At 45.2% G+C, this 21699-nt stretch overlaps 2 protein-coding genes across 2 annotated transcripts; both read right to left on the reverse strand.

Annotated features, from left to right (window-relative positions):
• Positions 1 to 6767: 6767 nt before the first annotated feature.
• LOC149455947 (protein kinase C delta type-like) lies at positions 6768 to 11207 on the reverse strand. The gene is made up of 7 exons (XM_089685685.1): positions 11097 to 11207; positions 10477 to 10647; positions 9876 to 10048; positions 9394 to 9532; positions 8287 to 8469; positions 7721 to 7852; positions 6768 to 7046 (listed from the first exon to the last, which is right to left on the reverse strand). Exons 2-7 carry the CDS (start codon positions 10597 to 10599, stop codon positions 6882 to 6884), a joined length of 915 nt encoding a protein of 304 aa, XP_089541811.1. The 5' UTR covers positions 10600 to 10647; positions 11097 to 11207; the 3' UTR covers positions 6768 to 6881.
• Positions 11085 to 12965, reverse strand: LOC149455948 (uncharacterized). The gene is made up of 2 exons (XM_089685682.1): positions 12182 to 12965; positions 11085 to 11212 (listed from the first exon to the last, which is right to left on the reverse strand). The coding sequence occupies exons 1-2, from the start codon at positions 12963 to 12965 to the stop codon at positions 11085 to 11087; spliced, it is 912 nt and encodes a 303-aa protein (XP_089541808.1).
• Between the last annotated feature and the right edge of the window lie 8734 nt (positions 12966 to 21699).

The following is a 21699-nucleotide window of genomic DNA, read 5'->3' on the forward strand; positions in this document are numbered from 1 at the left end:
GAAATATAAAAAAAATAGAAAAAATAAGTTTTTGTTTTTTTTCTTCATCTTCCAAAACCTTGTGGCAACAAATGAGATCTGCAAAGTACTTACCGTGCTTTTTATCAAATTCCTTGGGGCGTCTACTTTTCAAAAAGGGCTAATTTGGGGGGGTTAGGTGCTATCTTGTCACTTCAGGGCCTCCGAAACTGTGATAGGTAGTCTGGAAGTGTAATGAGGAAATAAAGCCCTTTAAAAGCCTGAAGTTGCTTATTGGATTTTGGGGTCCTGTACTTGGCTAGACTGCCAAAAAGTCTCTCACATGTGGTACCCCATACTCAGAAGTAGCAAACTGTATTTTGTGGAGATAGTTTGGGGTGACTACTTTCCAAAAAGGGGTCTTTTTGGGGGGTGGGGGCATTTTTTGCCCAGCATTAGAAGTTTATGCCACACATCATTCACTCTTCTAACCACCTGAAGACCAATAATCCTAAATAAAAAGGTATGCGCTAATAACAAACTTATACAAAAGTGTATATCATAATTCAAAAAACAGTGTTTTAAATAAATAATTATAGTGTCCAAACATAAATACCGCCCCTTGATGACGTCGGTGTGAAGAAACCGGTTGGGCGTAGCCTACTTGATGTGGACGTTAGAGAGCCTTGCTGTTCTGTGCTGTATGGGAGAGATCCGCGGTGAGCGGTAACTGTATCTCAACCCTTTTTTGCGATTGAAGCTGGTGTCTGTTGGACACCTTGTTTGTTAGTTTCCTTATACCGTTTTTATTAAAGAGATAAATGAAAAAAACGTATTGCACCATTATGTTCTCTTTTTTGTCCCTGAGTGTACTGCATGCTCTCATGGAGGTATGAGAAAGAGTGGAGAAGTTCATCATAAGAGCTTAGGCTGCAAAGTTGTTTGTCTGTGATTATTATTATCTGGAAGTATCTGAAACATCACCATATCTATTTGGACATCGGGTTCATTGCTCCCAGAACACAAGCGCTGTTGCTGGTTTATAATCTGACCAGCCATTAGCTCTGGTGAGTTCATTTAATCTCCTTTGGTGGTGGATTTTTCACAATTGATTCAAGTCACTGAAGATATATATATATTTTTTGGACACTAATTTATGTTTGGACACTATAATTATTTATTTAAAACACTGTTTTTTGAATTATGATATACACTTTTGTATAAGTTTGTTATTAGCGCATACCTTTTTATTTAGGATTATTGTTGCCAAAATTTATTTTGGGTGGGATATGCTGCTGACATTTTGATGTTTTTTGTAAGTGGCGCTTTTTTCTTTTTTAATTTGGCACCTGAAGACCAAGCCTTTTTGTTCACATGAAAAAAATCTGTATTTTTTGCTAGGAAATTAATTTAAACCCCCAAACATTATATATTTTTTTTTAAAGCAGACACCCTAGTGAATAAAATGGTGGGTACTAAAATTTTTTATGGCACATAGTACTCGCGCAGCGATTTTTCAAAAGCAATTTTTTTAAAAAAAAATACTTTTTTTACTTTTAATGTACAAAAACACAATATATTGGCCAATTATTTGGTAAAATATAAAGGATAATGGTATGCCGAGTAAATAGATACCAAACATGACATGCTTTAAAACTGCGCATGCCCCGTTCAATGGCGACAAACTGCAAACATTTTTAATATCCATGGGCAGTGCTTTAAAAGCCACCATTTTAGATTTACAGAGGAGGTCTAGTGTTAGAATTACTGCCCTTGATCTGACGTTCACGGCAATACCTCACATGCATGGTGCAACCGCTGTTTACATAACGGCACAGGGTCAAGGCTTGTGCACACAGGTGTGCGCGCATGGGAGGGGCAATTTTTTTTTTTTTTTTTTTTTAGTTATTTTGATTTTTTTTAAATTATTTTTACATTGTACCTTTCATTTTTTTTATCACTTTTAGTGCTATTACAGGGGATGCAAATAACCCCTATAACTTCAATGGGCATTGTCATATTCTTTTTTGAGAACTCTGGGGTCTATCAGACTCTAGATATCTCCTCTGCCCTTACATTATCTAATCAAACCAAAATCTGTGTGATCAGATGCTTTCCCAATTTACAAATGACGCTGTTTATATCCTGCGAAACTGAAGTGATGAAATGCTTGTAGCTTCCAAATTCTTAGACTAAAGAGATGATTGGCACCATTCTGGTCTCCAATCAGCTCTATGGTCAGCTGGGAGAAACACCGGCTGCATTCTCAGGTTCCCCTGATGGCACAGACTGCCCGAGAAGGCCGCGGGGGAGGGGGGACATCATCTCCCACTGCTTGTAAAAGCAATCTTGCAGCTAATTAGCCACTAAGATTGCTTTTACATGAAAGCCAATCACCGGCTGAAAAAAACGATACCAGGATGATGCCTGCAGCTGTAGGCATCATCCTGGTATAACCATTCAAATCCAGTGATGTACCAGTACATCGCTGGTCCTTGTTGGGTGTATATGCTATGTTCTTTTTTTTTTTTGTATGCAGCCAGTGGACTGAATGAAAAAATGAGAAGAAATCTCTGCCAGAAAAAGTGTGTGGTATGCCCACCATTAGAATATACCGCCCTGCATCCACCCACTTCTAATGGTGGGCACACACTAGGTCACACTTTGCCACAAGTGCCAGTTCCAAGATTGAATAAATGTCTAAATAGTGGCACGCTTGAATAAAAAGTGTCCAAGTATAAGTGGTACCACATATGGAGAAATGATGACACCAAGTCCCAAACTATCTTGCCACTGCTCCCCATGTAGTCTGGGCATCCGGGCGGGCTCCACGTGACTATCTTTTCCCTCGTAAATCCGAAACTTATAAGTATAGCCTGTTGTCCTCTCACAGGTCTTCTACATCTTGACCCCATATCTGGCACGCTTGCTGGGGAGAAATTGTTTGAATGCAAGGCGGCCAGAAAAATTAATAAGGGACTCCTCAACGCAGATGTTTTGCTGGGGAGTATAGATATCTGCAAATTTTAGGTTAAGGTGATTTGCGAGGGGCGGAATTTTGTGGAGCCGGTCAAATTCAGGGTTACCCCGAGGATGACAGAGTGTATTGTTGCTGAAATGCATAAAACACATTATACTCTCATATCTAAGCCTGGCCATGGCAGCAGAGAACACAGGCATATGATGAATCGGGTCTGCGGACCAATAAAACCACAATTCATTTCTTTTAGTAATGCCCATGTTGAGGGTTAGGCCCCAAAAAAATGTAAATTTGAAAACCATAATGAGTTTCCATGCGAATGGTCTGGCAAGGTTTGAATTTGGGTTGGCGGCGATACTGGTACTCGCCAGTTCACCAAAAGGTAGCGCGGCACTAGTACTGGCACTCTGCTGCATATGAGAGTCATCAAAATTTACCGGCAAGTGCTAACAGAGATCAGGCCTGATTCTGCGAACACTGCGGTTTTGTGTGCAATGTATCAAGTGTCAGTGACCTACTGACACTGCACTTGCTGGGGGAGAAGGGGGGGGGTAAGCGTAGGGGCTAAATGCAGGTGTTGGCAGGTGCCGGGGGCTGATCCCGCTAACGCTGCGTTTTTGGGGATGCTATACTAATGTGAACGCTGGTATAGTGCTGACCTGATCAAAGATATTGACCCGTTCAGACACTATACTAGCAATGGAGGTTTATTGTGCATGAGCGTGCTCCTGGCAATCAAGGGGTTAAATGTGATGACTGGTGTACTGACGGGCAATCTGACGCTATCTGGGAGCGCAAATCACGTATATATATATATATGTGTGATTTTGCGTACCCATGCCGCCCTGTAGCAGTATTTCTGCTGTAGGGTGGTCAGGAAGCGGTTACAGAAGAGGTTTGTGTTACGGCGCTGCGTTACTTTAACTGACAATTGCGCGGTCATGCAACACTGCACCCAAATTAAATTTACATCCTTTTTTTCCCACAAATTTAGCTTTCTTTCGGTGGTATTTGATCGCCTGTGCGTTTTTAATTTTTTGCGCTATAAAAAAAAAGGCTGACAATTTTGAGAAAAAAAAAACATATTTTGGACTTTTTGCTATAAAACATGTCCAGTAAAAAAAATTAAAAAATCTAATTTTGTCACAAATTTCATCCAAAATGCATTCTGCGACATGTCTCTGCTAAAAAAAAATCCCAATACGTGTAAATTAATTGGTTTACATGAAAGTTATAGCGTTTACAAATGGCAGGAAAGATACTGGGTTTTTTAAATTTTTTTTATCCTAATAATGGCGGCAATCAGCGACATATGGCGGCGATGAGCGATTTATGGCAGGACTGCGGCGGACATTTTGACACTGGGGGGGAACTGACTTGGGGTCACTGACATCCCTAGTGACACCAATACAGTGATCAGTGAAAAAAAAACCCACTGACACTGTACTAATGTCACTGGGGAGGAAGGGGTTAACATTTTTAGTGTTAACTGTGTGAGGGGAGTGTTTTACCAGGGGGCGGGGGGGTGCTGGATGGGGACAGGCTGATCGAGAGAGAAACTCTTCTCTCCCTCTTCAGCTTGTCAGGGGCTGACAGGCAACTGTCAGCGATCACCGCTAATCGCGGGGAAACGGCCGGTAATGACCAGCGGAGACCCGCTGCTGACACCTGCGGGACAGGTAGGGCGGCGCGCGCCCCCTACCTGTTTTGCAAAACCACGTTTTAAAACGTGGTTTTGCGCAGCTGTGCCGACCTGCAAATGTACTAATGCAGTGGCTGGGGCTGAAGAAGTTAAAGGATTTTGAAAGCAACCATATCCCACTTTACCAGATATGTTGCCTTGCCCTTTTTAAAGTGTAATAAAGTCTTCCTGATTGTTTAAGAAAAAAAAAGTGCTCCGTGTAGCTTTAAGTCATAATGTACTTGTATGCACTGCATGCTTTTACATTATTACAAACCTACCCTTAATGGAGCTCTCCAGCGCTGCACTTTCATAGCTCTCCCAGGTCTCCAGGACTTTCGTCTTCTCTTGGTCTTCCGAGTTTTGTATCTTCGGCTGTTTGAACGGCCGAGCTGAAGTGACGTCACTCCCATGCATGCGAACAGGAGTCACATCACAGATAGCGGACTGTAAACTTGGTCTGAGCCGTGCATATGTGGTTTATATCACATTACCTGCTGACAGGAGGGGGGGGGGGACATTTATGACACAAGAGAATCTTCTGTTATACAATCCCTGTCTGTCAGCGGGTTTTATGATTCTGGACTTTACTACCACTTTAACCTTCTGGTCAGAGGCGGCATAGAATTGATTGAAGCCAAATGCCAACTTAGTATGATACAAAGCATAGAAAGAATCAGCCTGTACTCTTCCTGTGAGGTACACTAGAGTCACGATACTTACCCTGACATCTAGTAATAGTTGTCGGCACACACCAGGTACACAATAAAAACCAACTTCTGTTGGAAAACTGATAAAACACTGCAAGGCATTTTGTATTTTGTGCCCTTTCCTGAAACTCTACAATCAATATGACTTGCCAGATCCAGGATCAAGACACATTATATAAAATAGCTGGGCTTGGCTGAGTCTACCCTAGATTGACTTCCCCACTCCTATTTACCCCAGACTGACCCCTCCACTGCCACTATACCCCAGACTTATTCCTTGACCTCCCTCTACCCCAGACTGATCCCTCCACCCCCCCCCCCCCATCTACCCCAGACTGACCCCCACCCCAAACTATCGCAGACTGAACCCCCAACCCCATTTACCTCAGACTTACACCCTCCTTATCTACCCCTGACAGACCCCCCCACCACCCTCTATCACAGTGTGATCCCACTGAGCCCCTACCCTCATCTACCCCAGACTGACCCCCCTCCACCCCCACAGAACTCTTAAGCACCCTTTACCCCTGACTGACCCTCCCCCACCCCCATCTACCGCAGACTGGACCCCTACCCCCCACCTACCCCTGACTTACCCCACCCACACAAATCTAACCCAGACTCATCCCCCTCCTAACCCAGACTGATCCCCTCCACCCCCATTTACCCAGACTGACCCTCTCTGCCCCACCTACCCCAGAATGACCCTCTCCACCCCCATCTACCCAAGACTGAAACCCTTTACCCCATCTACCCCAGACAACCCCCTCTACCCCAGACTAACTCCCTCCACCTCTGTCTAACCCAGACTGACTCCCTCCACCCAATCTACCCCAGCCTGACCCCCTCAACCCCCACTTTACTCCAGACTGACCCCCCACCTATCTCAGACAGAACTCTTAACCACCCTCTACCCCAGACTGACCCTCCCCTACCCACCACAGACTGGAACCCTCCCCCCTATCTACCCCACCCACACAAATCTAACCCAGACTCATCTCCCACCTACCCCAGATTGTCCCCCTCTACCCCCATTTACCCAGACTGACCCTCTCCACCGTCACTATACCCTAGACTGATTCCTTCACCTCTCTCTACCCCAAACGGATCTCTCCACCCCTATTTACCCTAGACTTACCCCCCCACCCCAGATTAACCCCCCCACCCCCATCTACCTCATACTGACCCCCCCACCCCCATCTACCTCAGACTTGTACCCCCATCCTTATCTACCCCTGACAGACCCCCCTTCCACAGTGTGATACCACTAACCCCCACCCCCATTTATCCCAGACATCTACCCCCATCCCCATTTTACCCAGAATGACTCACCTACCCTAAACTTACCCCACCCATCTCATCCCCAGACTGACCCACCCCCATTTACCCGAGGCTAACCCCCTCCCAGACCCCCATCTACCCCAGGCAGACCTACCCCCCAGACCGCCATGTACCGCAGACTTACCACCCACAACCTTCTAGCACTGTCTCGGTCTGAAATGCCTTGCAGTGACTTATGTTTTCCATAAGCTACAACCTGGTGTGTATGGCTTTATTTCATCTTCATCATGGCTCGCCATTCGTCACTGACAAAGGAAAAGCCATTAAAAAGCTTTTGTTCCTCAGCTGTAATAGGTTCATAAGGTTCTTCTTCTTCGTCCATGTCATTCATTAGGTCTTCCAGCTTTATCGTCTGTCTTGTCATGTCTCTGAAGCCCTGTAAAAGAGAAAGCAATGAGACCCACTATTCAATGAAATGCCTCTATGACTTATGGGAACAATTTCCCCCTGTATGTAACCAAGTTCATAGGGCTGTGAGATATTAGATATCAGTCACCACTATGCATAAGAAAGGATATGGATTTTCCAATATTAGAATTGTGCAAACTCACTTCCACTCTATCCAAAACTAAAAAAAAAGGTTTGCCTTTTAGTTTTACTAAGGTGTAATTCCAGGCTATATATATACTTTTTGTTTTCAGGCCATTCACATAATCTGGCTCCCCTGTGTCAGCCAGCGGTGGCTGCAGGGGAGAGGAGTGAGCACAACAAAGGTTGTGTCATATAAGCCTATGTGTGATGTCACCACTTCCAGGCATTCCAGCCATTGTCAGAGCTCTTTCCTCTCCTTTGTATCCACTGCTGGCTGACACAAAGAAGTCGGATCACCTGACCTGACTGGAAAAGCCTGAAAATAGGCAAGTATGTACATCTTTTTTTTTTACATAGGTTAGTCAACATAGATATTAGGGGGAGTAGACATTTTTATGATTAGTTAGGTTTTTAGCCTGGAAGTCTACTTGAAGCACAATGATACTTTGTCTCACAAACTTCATTTTTTCTGAACACACACACACACACACACACAGACACCTCAAAGTCTTTACTTACCTTCCGACGTATGAAAAAAGGAGGGCGTGCCTCCCCCGCTTCCAGTTCCTTCCAGTTTATGCCATTAAAAAATGGGTGATCTTGTATGTTGGCAACATGTTCTTTGCGCTGTTGTGGATCTTTGCACATGAGCTGTAGGCGAAAAAACAGAAAAACATAAGATGATTGTTATGGCACAGAATTGCTAAAAAGTCTATTTATAAAGACCTGAGACTTCCACTCTCCACACATCACAAGAAATACTCCCCACGGTGCTGGCAATTTATGTCCTAGCAATAAAAAGCAGAACGTAATGAGGAGTCTGTGATGGGTTCTCTGCATAATGCTGCAAAGAATGCTTGGTCTCATAGATGGAGAGTGATGTCACATGATGTTTCAAGGTCATGTGACAGGTTTTCGCCACCACCTTGCACACTTTTTTTTTTACAATCAGCATGAATGTGCTTCACTTTTTTCAGAGTCCCAAAGCAAATCAAGTTCAAATCACATTCATAAAGCACACTGGCTCCTTGGCTGAGCCTATAAGTGTACTTTCCCTGTCCCGCTGGGACTGTGTCACTACGTACCTTTTCCAGAAAATCCTTGAAGTTGGGGTCAGTGGGGTGCCGGAAGAATGGTACACCATCTATTATTGTTCTCGGATCACAGGCAATGCCACGGAAGGGATAATCTTTAAGGGCAGCTCTAAATAGTAAAACCCCCAACGCAAAGTAATCCGCAGCTCCATCATATGGCTTTTCGGAAAGCATCTGTGGGAAAATCGGAGAGAGAGAGAGAAATTAGGATCATATTGACAAAGCAGACTGGAAAGCAGAAGCATCATTTTGAACAAGGCTCCACCCAGACATTTCATTTTTAAATGTATAACTTCGTTATTTTAGCAGCATCCGACCTCTATGTATAGCACAGACAAACTAGCCTTTGCACACCATCCAGTTTCACTGTCTGTACACACAGAGCTACAAGGAATATTCGCTGCCCCTTGCTAAATTGACAAGAGTGATTTTTATCCTGACAGATTCTTATTAAGAAGACTGAATGAATTTCAAATAATCCTGAGCAAAGAGATGGGACCCCCAGGGCTGGACCCAAATGGAATGTGAGATTTCTACAGTACAATTAGAGCAGTTATTTCCTTTCCTTATATGTCACCCAGTTATTGGCACATTAAAGAGAATCTGTCACCATGGAATAAACCTGTCCTAGCTGAAACTTCTTTTCAGTGCTGAAGGCTGTGATTGTTCAACCTCCAAAAGTGATGCTAGCTCCTGGGCAGGCCACAACATCAGGGCAGGCCACATATAGGGACTTGCCAGCTATGGAACTAGCACTGCTGCTGGGAGTCAGTGGCTTTCTTTAGTGCCAGATGAGACCCTCAGCTGAGACTGGTAAAGACCAAGCTGATAGATTATCTTTGTTCTAGTCAATAATTGTCCTATGTATATAGGTTCTCTATCATCTAGGCCTAATCTGGTGGATATTTGCTCATTATGTTCTATTTAATTCAGGCTTAATTTGGTCTACAATGTCTCTGTGTATACAGATTTTCTTTAAAGTTGGACAGGCCCAGTCTGGTCTTTTATTGCCATGTGTATACAGGCTTCTACAGGATTATTATGCTAGACAATTGCCCTGGGCACATTGGAAAAGTCAATTAATGTTCTTTTACTCACCTCTGGGGATGCATGAAGCGAGTGTCCACGGTCTTCTGTCACCATGTTGGATCCAAACACGTTGGTTGCTGACACACCGTAGTCGGCAATTTTTACATGACCGGTGCCATCTACAAGAATGTTATCAATCTTCAGGTCTCTGTAGAGAAAAAAGAAAAAAAAAAAAAAAGTCAGATTTGCATTTCAGACAATTTTCCCCCTTTAACCCATATATCCCAATATTACTGATCCATAGAAGGATCAACAATCACAAAGCTCCATTTTCTAGCACTGCCCATACACATTACGATCCGATCCAGGAATCCATTAGTTTGTTTGATGACCTAACTGCAGTAAATGAGCTGTACTGGAAGATGAACGGGTAAGTGTACGCTCACCATTGTCCTTTCCACAAACTGGCTTTGATAGCAGTTTTGTTGTTGAGGTGGAGGGAGGGGAGCAGCGAATTGTAAAATGATTTAAGAATGTATTAAAGTAATTACCTGTGCACTACTCCTCTGGAATGCAGGTGCTTCAGACCACACAGGAGCTCCGCGGACAGAATTCTGATCATGGAGAGGTCAGCTGGCTTCAAGTTGTTTGCTATGCCCAAGGTTTCAAAGGCGTCATACACATCTCCTCCTCTCAGATAGTCCATAACATAGAATAGGTAATCCTGGGGAAAGGAATATAGACAGGTTAGTGAATTAATTTTAGTTAAAAGGTCCAAATGAAAATAACATGTTATATTTTTCTACCAAAACACACTGCATGACATCTATCCATCCCATGTAGGCTATCTTCACTCCATGTACAGCTGTAGGTGACACCATTATATAATTTGTTATAGCATCTCGCTTTCAGGCAGTTGCTGTAACTACTGGATGGTTCCCTGAATAAAGCATACATGTACTAAACTTATAAGCATTGTACATTTCTTGGTAGCTTGTTTCTGGTGTCTTCTACATCTGCTTAATCTCATCATTATCAGCTTAATCTATTATTATCATCAAGCAATGTTTGTGCTCCTATATGTTACATTTATATATATACGCTATTCATACAATAATTCTGTCTTTTTAACTTTTCCAAAATTAGACTTACCTCTGTCTGAAAGGCAGCATAGGCATGGCTGCAGAAAGGACTGCCCTCTGCCATCTCCAGGGCTTGGCGTTCATTGAGGACTGTGTCTGGGTTGTCATCAATTGGATTCCTCTTGTGGACCATCTTCACGGCCACCAGTCTTCCGCTGTCACGGTGTGTTGCCAGCACCACCTGTAGGAGAGAAACAGTTAGTACATCATTTTTTCCATGTGCTCTATATATAACATCATTGCTGGACCTTCCTCATGTTCAATGCTTAATTATCTTTCTTTTCCCCCTTCTTCTGACCTGTTGGTTTTGCCATCTGCAGAAATATGACCAACTGCCATTTGTGTCCTGTATACACAGACAGCCTCCGTCCTCCTTATTCAACCCACCAGGCTGATTCTTAAGCGTTGTAACCCAGAGCAACCAATCAGAATTCACTCTGCAGAAGTCAGACAAGGTGCATTCTGACTGGTTGCTGCACTGGCAGGCATAATCTGACACTCCACATTAAAATTTTCCCTTGCAGTGGGGGTGGGGTTATTCTGCACATGGTGTACAGTCTTCAGTGAGGATGGTCATCTTGTGTCCCCCAGTGTTCAGTGTCCCCCTGGCAGTTATCTTTAATCACTTACCTTCCCATAGCCTCCCTCTCCAAGTATCTTGTGAAAGATGAAGTCCTCTGGACCCAGGAAAGTCTTTTCACGTTGTTCACTCTCTGTGCTGTGGATCGTCGTCGGTCCGGTAACTCCTAGAGAAAGAAAGACATTTAATTTATTACCCCGTCACCATACAAATCATGTTGCTGTACTTATGCCTATTGGTAATTGAAGGCTCCAAAACAGAAATAACTGCTAACAAGGAGTACAACAGACAAAAATCGCTTACTCCGGCTATAACTGATAATTCTGTTTTGCATTTAATCAGTTAAACAGATATCAAATCAATAACTAATTCTGCTGCCAACAAGGGAATCCAAAGCCTATTCAAACAGCGCCCGTCCCTGGTATACTTGGCATTTGACTGCCATCTCACCACTCTTCATGCCATGATTATAAATAAATAAAACACTCTTATTCAGAGAGTTACTGCCAGGGCGGGTAGAAATACTGTACAGAGCAGGAAGCTATTATACCTGTCAAGAGCAAGGGAGGGGTTATAACACAAACGTCCCTTTCCCAGTGACACCAACTCCCCTAATTTTTTATCCTGGTGTCATAAGGACAGGAAGCAAGGGGAAAGCTCCTCATTGGAACACGGAGAGCAATACAATACAGATGGGTTCTAACCCCTGTCTGCTCTCTCCAAAAAAAGCATGAAAAAAAACCTTTTTTGTCCATTAACGGTGACAGGAATCCTTTCACCTGAAGGTTCCCTTTCTGTATTTATCATCATGCTCTCGATACTGCTTTACAACAGAGGCATGCTGGGAGTGGGAGGGGTTAACCTGGGCCGGCCTACAGTTTGCCGTTTGACAGTGTCCTATCCATCTTAAGGCCGCAGTATAAAACAACTGTATACAGGTGTTAATGCTACTGACAGCCTGTATCATGTATGTCAAGTTTTATTTTGGCCAGAGTTACACTTTAACATTTCTAAATCCTCCCTATAACAAAGTAAATCTCTGCTGTTTGAATTCAGTTCTACTCTAATGTTGGAGTTGATGCAGAAATACCTTCCCCTCCCCCCTATATACTATATGAAAATCCATAATATTTACCTCCTTCATCTGTTCTTCCTTTCTTGGTCACAGGACACTCACATTCAGGCTCTTCATCAGATTTCCTCTTCTTGCCTCTCTGTCCTGTTTCTGTAGCGCTGTCATATCTGCGCTGGTTCCTCGCCGTCTCGCCATCTTCCTCTGAAGAGCCGTGTAGTGTCTCTCTAGCAGTATAATATCTGCTCGGCTTATCCTGATTCTGAGCATCTTCCTCTGAAGAGCTCTGTAATGTCTCTCTAGCAGTATAATATCTGCTGTGGTCCCTCGCCGTCTCGCCATCTTCCTCTGAAGAGCTCTGTACTGCCCTTTTCTTGGTCACAGGACTGTCACCGTCAGGCTCTTCATCAGATTTCCTCTTCTTTCCTCTCTGTTCTACAGAGCTCTGTCCTGTCTCTGTAGCGCGGTCATATTTGCTCTGCTTTCTCTGATCCTTGTCATCCTCCTCTGAAGAGCTGCAAGGCGTCCTTCTTTTCTTGGTCACAGGACTCTCACAGTCAGGCTCTTCATCAGATTTCCTTTTCCTGCCTTTCTGTTGTGCGGAGCTCTGTACTATCTCTGTAGCGTTGTCATTATTGCTGTGGTTCCATGGAGTCTCACCATAGTCCTCCACACAGGTCTGTACTACCTCTCTGGTCACATCAAGTACTTCCTCCTCCCTGCTCCGCTTTCTGGTGTTCACATCTGAATATTTAAATGTTGAACAACTGCTGATCTCATCTCGGTTGTCATCTTGCCTAGGTCGTGTCCGGGTGGTTGGAAAAAGAAGAGTCTTCCACCAACGCATGAATCTTGCCATTTTTTTTGTTGTATATACAACAGAATGAAATACTCTCTAGCTGTGGAATGAGACGATAAAAACGTGTCTACACTCTGCTGCGGCTAGTGAGAAATGACTGCCTACGCTCTGGAATGTAATGCTAGCCTTACTGTGTCACAGGCCCCGCCCACTCCACTGTGACTTTGGCCCCACCCACTCCACTGTGATGTTGGCCCCGCCCACTCCACTGTGACACTGGCCCCGCCCACCCCACTGTGATGTTGGTCCCGCCCACTCCACTGTGACATTGGCCCCACCCACTCCACTGTGCCTTTGGCCCCGCCCACTTCACGTGGAGCTAGACTCCGCTGTGACTTTGGCCCCGCCCACTGTGCCTGTGTTGCCACGGCAACCTTGTTTGCCACAAACAGCTGCATTTCCTCAAGTAGGATTTGCAGCACTTAGGAGAATTCTCCCTGGTGACAGCTATTATGCAAATTAGCAAAACTCAAATTCTGATTTATTACAGAAAATCAGACCGATGTCCACTCTAAGCAGACCCAGAATTAGGAAGTGGCAGAATCAGGTTTCCTTCATTTATAGATCAGGATATAACCTTGTAATAAATATGTCTCATCATGTGTGTCACCAAATATTAGATTTACTTTGTTATCAGATCCTGAATTCATAACTAAACCCTTCCATGTGCCATTCCTGCCAACCTTCTCTGACATATACTGTGGGGTTGTACATTCAAACACTATTCTGCATTATTACAGCTGTGACCTGTTCTGTGGCAGAATGTGTTTTGTAATGTGTGTCCTCCCTCTTAGATTGTAAGCTCTCAGGATCAGGGCCCTCTGATTCCTCTTGTACCAGATTGTATTGTAAGTGTAATGTCTGCCTTCCTTTTGTATAATAATAATGCGTGTTTTTCAGTCAATACATGTATATGGCTCTGACACATTCCATAGCATTGTACAGTCACATATTATAACTAATATAAATGCATATAGCTCTGATATATGCCATAGCATTGTACAACCACACACTATAATCTGGGGCATAGTTAACGGGACCCAAGGCCCCAACCACAGCATTCATCTCTGGTGCAGGTGCAGCATTTCAGTGCTAATAGGCATTCTAGAAATGTTTATTCACAGTGAAGTGTAGTAGGTCACCTCCATCACGTACCTACCTGTTCATTGTGAAAAGGCCAAGACTCGGATAGGTACTCAGTTAGGGAAGCCTACTTCCTATGTCTGGCAGCATGAAGAGAACTATGAAGCAGCATGAAGGGGGACATATTACTGTCCTGTCTATCCTGCAGATGGTAAGATGTATCCAGTGTTGGATGCACGGCCCCAGAAACTCATGGACACACACTCAGCATTGTTCTCTACCCACGCTTGCACATTCAGCTCTCTCTTGCAGCTCAGCATTCTGTGAAAGTGATAGATGGCAGACTGCGCATTCATGGGTAGGGGACGTAGCTAAGTGTGGGGGGACAATCATATGAGCATCTGAAAAGTGATCATTAATATACAAAACAGAGCACAGCAATGTTAGCCTCTTACTGACCACATAACTCATATATAGTATTCAGTAATAAGGGCGGGCCTTCGTGACCACACACAATGCTCATACACATCCACGACGGCTGACATTTCTGTGCTCTGTGTCAGACAGCCCGTGGTCTCTAGTTATGATTGGGAGTTGGCAGGATGGACTCATCAGTACTCTGGGGAAAAGCCCCTTGGTATGTCTGCATGTGTGGCATCTCACAAAGTGCCTCCTGGGGTGTGTGATGTAGCATGGCAGGAGCCGTTTGTTACACGTTGTGACACATGTGCACTGACATCGGAAAGGGGGGGCTAGGGGGGTCATTTGGTAGAGTACTGACAGAGATTGGCAGTGTGTCGGCACATGTCCAACCTCCAGTGAAGATGGCGGATCTGGAGAAGAGCGGCTAAGGGAGAACTTCTGGTTTAACCAAGACAAGGCTGGACTCCATGGGGTAGGATGTTTTCTGAGATGGATTTTTGGGGGAGGGGTTAGACAGAATGAAGTTCCTGATTAAAGAAAAACATCACCGTAACCCCCCCACAAGACCCTCTGTATGCGCAGACACACCAATTCTCTGCCAGGTTTTAGGGACCCCCAGAGAGCTCCATGGCAGGTGTGTGTATAAGTCAGATCTCCGGCACATGCACACATCCTGCAGGTCTCTGCCAATCCTCTTTCAGAGACCCCCCCCCCAGCCTGTATGTGAATGTGTGAGATCGGCTGCATCCCGGGGTGTCTACATCACATATCCAAGGAGTCTGTTGGTGATGTCCTGTGCATGTGCATGCAGGCTGCTGGGGCTTCTGCCAGAGACCTTTGCCGTATGTGCATGTGTGTTGGCCTGCGATATCATCCATGCCTAGGCCAAGATTTAGCAAGTAATAAACATTTTTAAAGTTTTTTTTTTTTTTAAATGTTTAAATCTTGCCCATACACTATACAATTTGATTGTACAATCTCCTTTAGATTTACCAAAACAATGTAATAGAGGGACACATCTAAATAAGCCATTCGTTTGTATCACATCAGGCTGGCCCTTGAACTACAGTTGATGGTAGATCTAAGGAAGATTGTACAATCAGATTGTGTAGTGTATGGTCACCTTAAGAGGAAGGGGGGAGAAGAGAGGATCTGAGTGCACGTTGTGGATAGGGAGGTGATTGGGAGAACTGAGCAATGGTGAACCGACTCTTTATTATAGGGAAATCTGTTATCACTGTCACAGATCACACACCACCCCGTTCACTGAATTGTATGGGATAGCAGAGATTACAGGACGTGTTAATGAGGGAATACGAGATTTCACCGGATACCGGAGATCACAGGACATGTTAAATCTCTATAATAAAATGGCCTCTGAAATCTCGTATCTCCTCAGTAGTACGGGCTGGTAAAGGTGCTCTCTCCTCCCTCACACATGTTGTTGAATACGGTATCGCCCGTTTATGTACACGGCCCCCCAATGCAGAATTCCAACCAGCAGAACAATACAGTGAGGTGTGTTGCTGTGTGTGGAAGAACGGTCCACGTACGATTTCTTGGCAGCGCACCACAACACACTTTACTGCATTGTCATACATTATACTGCAGTGTATGTCTGCTGGAAGGTACATTGAGGGCCTCTAAGAACTCCCAACACTTCACATCAAACACCTTAGACCTCATTCACAGCTGAGTACACTACTGCGTCATGTTTGTTGTTCTTTTTTTGGAGCAGCACCATTTATTTGAATAGGCCTCCCTTCAGTCCAAAGAAGCTCATGGACCAGATTTTGGACATGAGCCAAGAGCGTTTTGCATTGCACATTTATCACACAGAAAAATGATGGCAGCTACCTGTGTTTGGGATCTCTTTACGTGTCTGTCCGCATTTCTTCTACACCAAAGTGTGAACGGGGCCCTGTGCTACATTGATGTGCATTGTGCTAAACATCGCTGTACGATGAATGGTCATTCATCAATATAGAGTGATTGGGCCCTTACAGGAGGATCCACCTGATAGTCAACAGAAATCACCACTAACTCTGAGATAAAGAAATAAACACACAGAGATTGTAAAATCATTTTATTGAAATATACAAAACACACTGAGGAGTGAGGAAACCAACCCCCACCATTGATACCCCTCCCCCATCACTAATACCCTCCCCCGCCCCTTCAAATACCTGGGATTGACCACCCACCCCGTCAACTACCCCAGATGGATCCCCCTGCCCCTATTTACCCCAGAGTGACCCCCCCACCCCCTCAACTACCACAGACTATCCCCCTTACCCCAATATGTCCTCCCTGCCCCCATTTACCCCAAAATGTCATCCCAGCCCCCATTTACCTCAAAATGTCCTCCCTGCCCTCATTTACCCCAAAATGTCATCCCAGACCCCATTTGCCCCAAAATGTGCTCCCTGCCCCCATTTACCCCAAAATGTCATCCCAGCCCCCATTTACCTCAAAATGTCCTCCATGACCCCATTTACCCCAAAATGTCCTCCCTGCCCTCATTTACCCCAAAATGTCCTCTCTGACCCCATTTACCCCAAAATGTCCTCCCTGCCCTCATTTACCCCAAAATGTCCTCCCTGCCTCCATTTACCCCAAATGTCCTCCCTGCCCCATTTACCCCAAAATGTCATCCCTGCCCTCATTTACCCAAAAATGTCCTCCCTGCCTCCATTTACCCCAAAATGTCCTCCCTGCCCTCATTTACCCCAAAATGTCCTCCCTGCCCTCATTTACCCAAAAATGTCCTCCCTGCCTCCATTTACCCCAAAATGTCCTCCCTGCCTCCATTTACCCCAAAATGTCCTCCCTGCCTCCATTTACCCCAAATGTCCTCCCTGCCCCATTTACCCCAAAATGTCATCCCTGCCCTCATTTACCCAAAAATGTCCTCCCTGCCTCCATTTACCCCAAAATGTCCTCCCTGCCCTCATTTACCTCAAAATGTCCTCCCTGCCCCATTTACCCCAAAATGTCATCCCTGCCCCATTTACCCCAAAATGTCCTCCCTGACCCCATTTACCTCAAAATGTCCTCCCTGACCCCATTTACCCCAAAATGTCCTCCCTGCCCCCATTTACCCCAAAATGTCCTCTCTGCCCCATTTACCCCAAAATGTCCTCCCTGCCCCATTTACCCCAAAATGTCCTCCCTGCCCCCATTTACCCCAGCCTTCCATACCCCCGCCCCCATATACGCAAAATTGACCCCCCTTTACCCCAGACTGACCCCCCACCCCCATTTATCACTGGACTGCCCCCCACCCCCAAGACACTGACACCTCCTGCAATCAACTGCTGATACTCCACACTGAAGACTAATTAATTTGAGAGACTTGTTTTGCTCCTGCCCATCACATATCCCCATTGCCTGTAATGCTGCCCATACATAAGGGGTTAACCGGTTCAAGCTCCTCCTTGGGATCCAGCTTGGCGCTATGCCCCTCCAACCAATCACTGCTTGTGTGATTAGACACAGGGGGCGGGGCTTTTGACTTAGCCAGTCGCACACAGGGGGCGGGGCTCGTGCCTCTCCAGAAGTCTGCAGCTTCTCAGTGTTCTGTCAGCGGCGGACCGTCAGACACCAGACACAGCGCTGGTAGGTGAATGGGATGGGGCCACGGTGGGGTATAATGTAGGTGGTTGTGGTTGGGGCTTCTCAGGGCTCTGGCAGGTGACAGGCGGCTGGGAGGAATATGTCACCTCATCATCACCATCCTCCTCCTCACCGCCTGTTATCACCCTGAGACCCCCGCACTACCACAGCGTACATTACAGGTGATTGCGGTACGCTCCCATTATCCCCATGTTGTGTTTACCAGACAATATTACCTCCAAATGTGACATTGATGTGAATGGGATCATTCCTCCACTACATGGAGTGCGCACAGTCGCAGCGCAGGCTTCATAGGGCTCATTGACACATGCAGCAACCCTTGTGGTTGATGGGGGGAGGGGAGGTAATACGTCTCCTCCTCACAGCCTGTTTTATTCCTGAACATTCTGCACCATCGTGTCACATCCACATTCATTACACACAGTTGTAGTTTGGTCCCATTCACTTGGCAGGGGGGAGCATTTGTTGCAATTACAGAATGTGTACAGTCCTGAGCGGCTCCATATTCTCCTTTAGGTGGCAGTAAAACTGTGGCTGAACCTCCTGTGTTTACCATTCCCTGGATGCCGGTGTGAATGAGGCCTCAGAATTAAAACGGGTGGTGAGGAGGTGACATAATCTCCTCCCCTCTGCCTGTCAACCTCCCTCTGAAAAGTGATCCACTGCAGATCTCTGTAAAGGGGAGATAATATTGCCATAAGTGTGAATGAGCCATAAAAACCCATAGATTGTACAATGGTGGGACACAACATAATTCTTCTCCAGTCTGTGATGTGTGTTCTAGTCATCATGATCAATGTACAATGATTTGTGAACACACTGAAGCAGCAATCTCAACTATTGGTCAGTGTTGGGGTTCTCGCACATGGCAGCCAAAAACACAACTTTGTGAACTGTACTTGTGACTGATGTGAATGCAGCTCATTGTTATCTATGGGTCTGTACACACAGCCGTGTAAATGTCCAAAAACTAGTGCTGTGTTCTCCTTGCGATCGGGACCTTTCCGATCCTGTGACAGCCAATCACGGCAGTCACATGACCCTAAACCCCGTCTCCCAGCCAGAAACCCCTTAAAGGGCCAGGAGGTGCCGGCGCGAAGCAGTTAAAAAGAAAAACTTAATTCCTGGTCATTATATTATGTGTGTACTCCTGAATACTCATACATGTGTACACACATAAATCACACCCCACTTGAAAAAAAAATTCAGCAAGATTGTGGAAGAGACTACTAGTTTCATGTATAAGAGCATCCTGGGAGGTGGAGGAATTTGACGCACTTCTATACATAGTACACACATGCACTATACAGATCCTACTCACATAGTTTTTTCTTCCAGGAAGATCTGGTATGCATGCGTCAGTACTGTGTGTAAGGATCCTTAGGCCTCGTTCACATGGGGCGTACTAAAGGCTATGTGAATGGAGCACCGTGGTTACCCTCACAGGGGACAAACAGGTATGCCATGCATCCGTGTGCACTCAGTCCCTTTCATGTCAATATGGACACAGACGCTGCTCCCAATCTTACATCCTTTTGGGTAAACACAACCCATCTGCAGGTGTATGCTTTAGTACGCACCATTCGAACGAGGTCTTAATGGTGGCCATACACCGCAATAAATTATTTTTTTTAATTTGTATTTTTGCAATCAATTTAATCCTGATTGGAATAATTGATCTAGAACTGACAATCCATTCGATCGATGGGCCACACACAGGGAAGAGGATTTGGACTGATAGAGTAGATGATTGGAAGTTATCAGTCATATCTCTGATTTCCCCGTACAATCTAATACATGGCCATATGAAATGTGCAAATCGCTCCATGGCATGATGGTATGCAAAGGATGCTGTGCCCAGGTTCCTCTGCATTTCCCTATTGACAGTTCTCCATTTTTCAAGATCTCTGAACCCTTTGTTTAAAGAGACAGGACACTCAGAGACCGGAGAGAGTGCCTGGGCGGCCTCTAGTGCCCAGGAGGCATGTCTGTACGTGCGTGTGTATAATGTGCCATGCTGATGGTTGAACTCCAGGCTGGGGCTGACTATACAATCTCCTCTACCATCAGCTATGTAGTGCAAGGGTCTGCCTAATTTGATAGAAATGGACAGGTTTGTTTACATCTGCCTTAATATTGCATCATTTGTTAAATGTAAAGGTAATTGTACGTTCAATCTGTACAGTGAATGGACAGCTTTAAAGTGACACTAAACAATATCCTTCATCTAAGCCAGGCATGTCCAAAGTCCGGCCCGCGGCCATTTACGGCCCGAGGGTCGGTTTAATACGGCCCTCCATGTCAGTGTGTCAGTGTGTCATATGGAGCGGCCGGTCCGGTATTTCCACCTCGGCCGTGTCAGAATACCGGGCCGGCCGCTCAGCTCTGCAGCGGGACCTTACCTGTTCCTCTATCCAGCGGCGCGCTGTCTTCCCGGCTTCTGTAGTGTGGGCGCTGGGCATGACAGCCGGGTGCCAAGTGCGCATGCGCAAGAAGCGGTGCTTTTTGTGAATGGTAAGGCGGTACCTGGGACACATGACAGATCCCAGAAGCCGCCGGACCAATCACAAAGCGCAAGTGCTTCTCGCTCATGCGCACTGGGCACCCGGCTGTCATGCCGAGCGCCATTACAGAAGCCGGGAAGACAGCGCGCGGCTGGATCGAGGAACAGGTAAGATCAAAGAACAACTGCGGAAGTAAGAGCGGGTACCTGTCAAATTCAGGTACCCGCTCCCCACCTCCCCAAAGGTCAGCAGTCATCTGTACTGTCCGCAGTCTCTGGTCATCCCTGTGCTGTCCGCAGTCTCTGGTCATCCCTGTGCTGTCCGCAGTCTCTGGTCATCCCTGTGCTGTCCGCAGTCTCTGGTCATCCCTGTGCTGTCCGCAGTCTCTGGTCATCCCTGTGCTGTCCGCAGTCTCTGGTCATCTCCTGTACTGTGTCTGCAGTCCATTAGTTCAGAATTTTTTTTTTCCTGTTTTCTGCCTCTAAAACCTAGGTGCGTCTTATGGTCAGGTGCGTCTTATACGGCGAAAAATACGGTAACTTGGCATAAAATAATTTATTTGCATTTAATTGTAATGGTTCAAAGAATGTTTGGAAAAATGTTCGGCCCTCCACCATGTTCACTTCATCCAATCTGGCCCTCTTTGAAAAAAGTTTGGACACCCCTGATCTAAGCTGTAATATGCAACTGACTACAATAAAGCTCTCCTTTTTAGTTAAAAAAAAAAAAACAATATTCTTATTCGCCAAAAAAACGCATACACATCCACTACTTAATGACCCTGCAATTTATGTTTTGTCAATAATTTCCTCTGTATTTCTGCCTCCTTGTAACATCCTCTATAAGCTCTATACCCCATCACTTCCATTTGTTTGTATCGAGCATTGCACAATAGTTGTTCTATCCACATTACACATCCTATAGTTCATCTTGGGAGTGAGCTGTGCTTTTTTATATATATACTGTATATATATATATATATATATATATATAGTTAGGTCCATATATATTTGGACAGAGGCACAGTTTTAGATTTTTCAGGTATTGACCAGGACATGTTCCAGCTATAGTTATAT

The sequence above is a fragment of the Staurois parvus genome, unplaced genomic scaffold (genome assembly GCF_062004578.1).
Source record: "Staurois parvus isolate SC_StPar_1 unplaced genomic scaffold, SC_StPar_1.0 ptg000381l, whole genome shotgun sequence".
Taxonomy (NCBI): Eukaryota; Metazoa; Chordata; class Amphibia; order Anura; family Ranidae; genus Staurois; species Staurois parvus.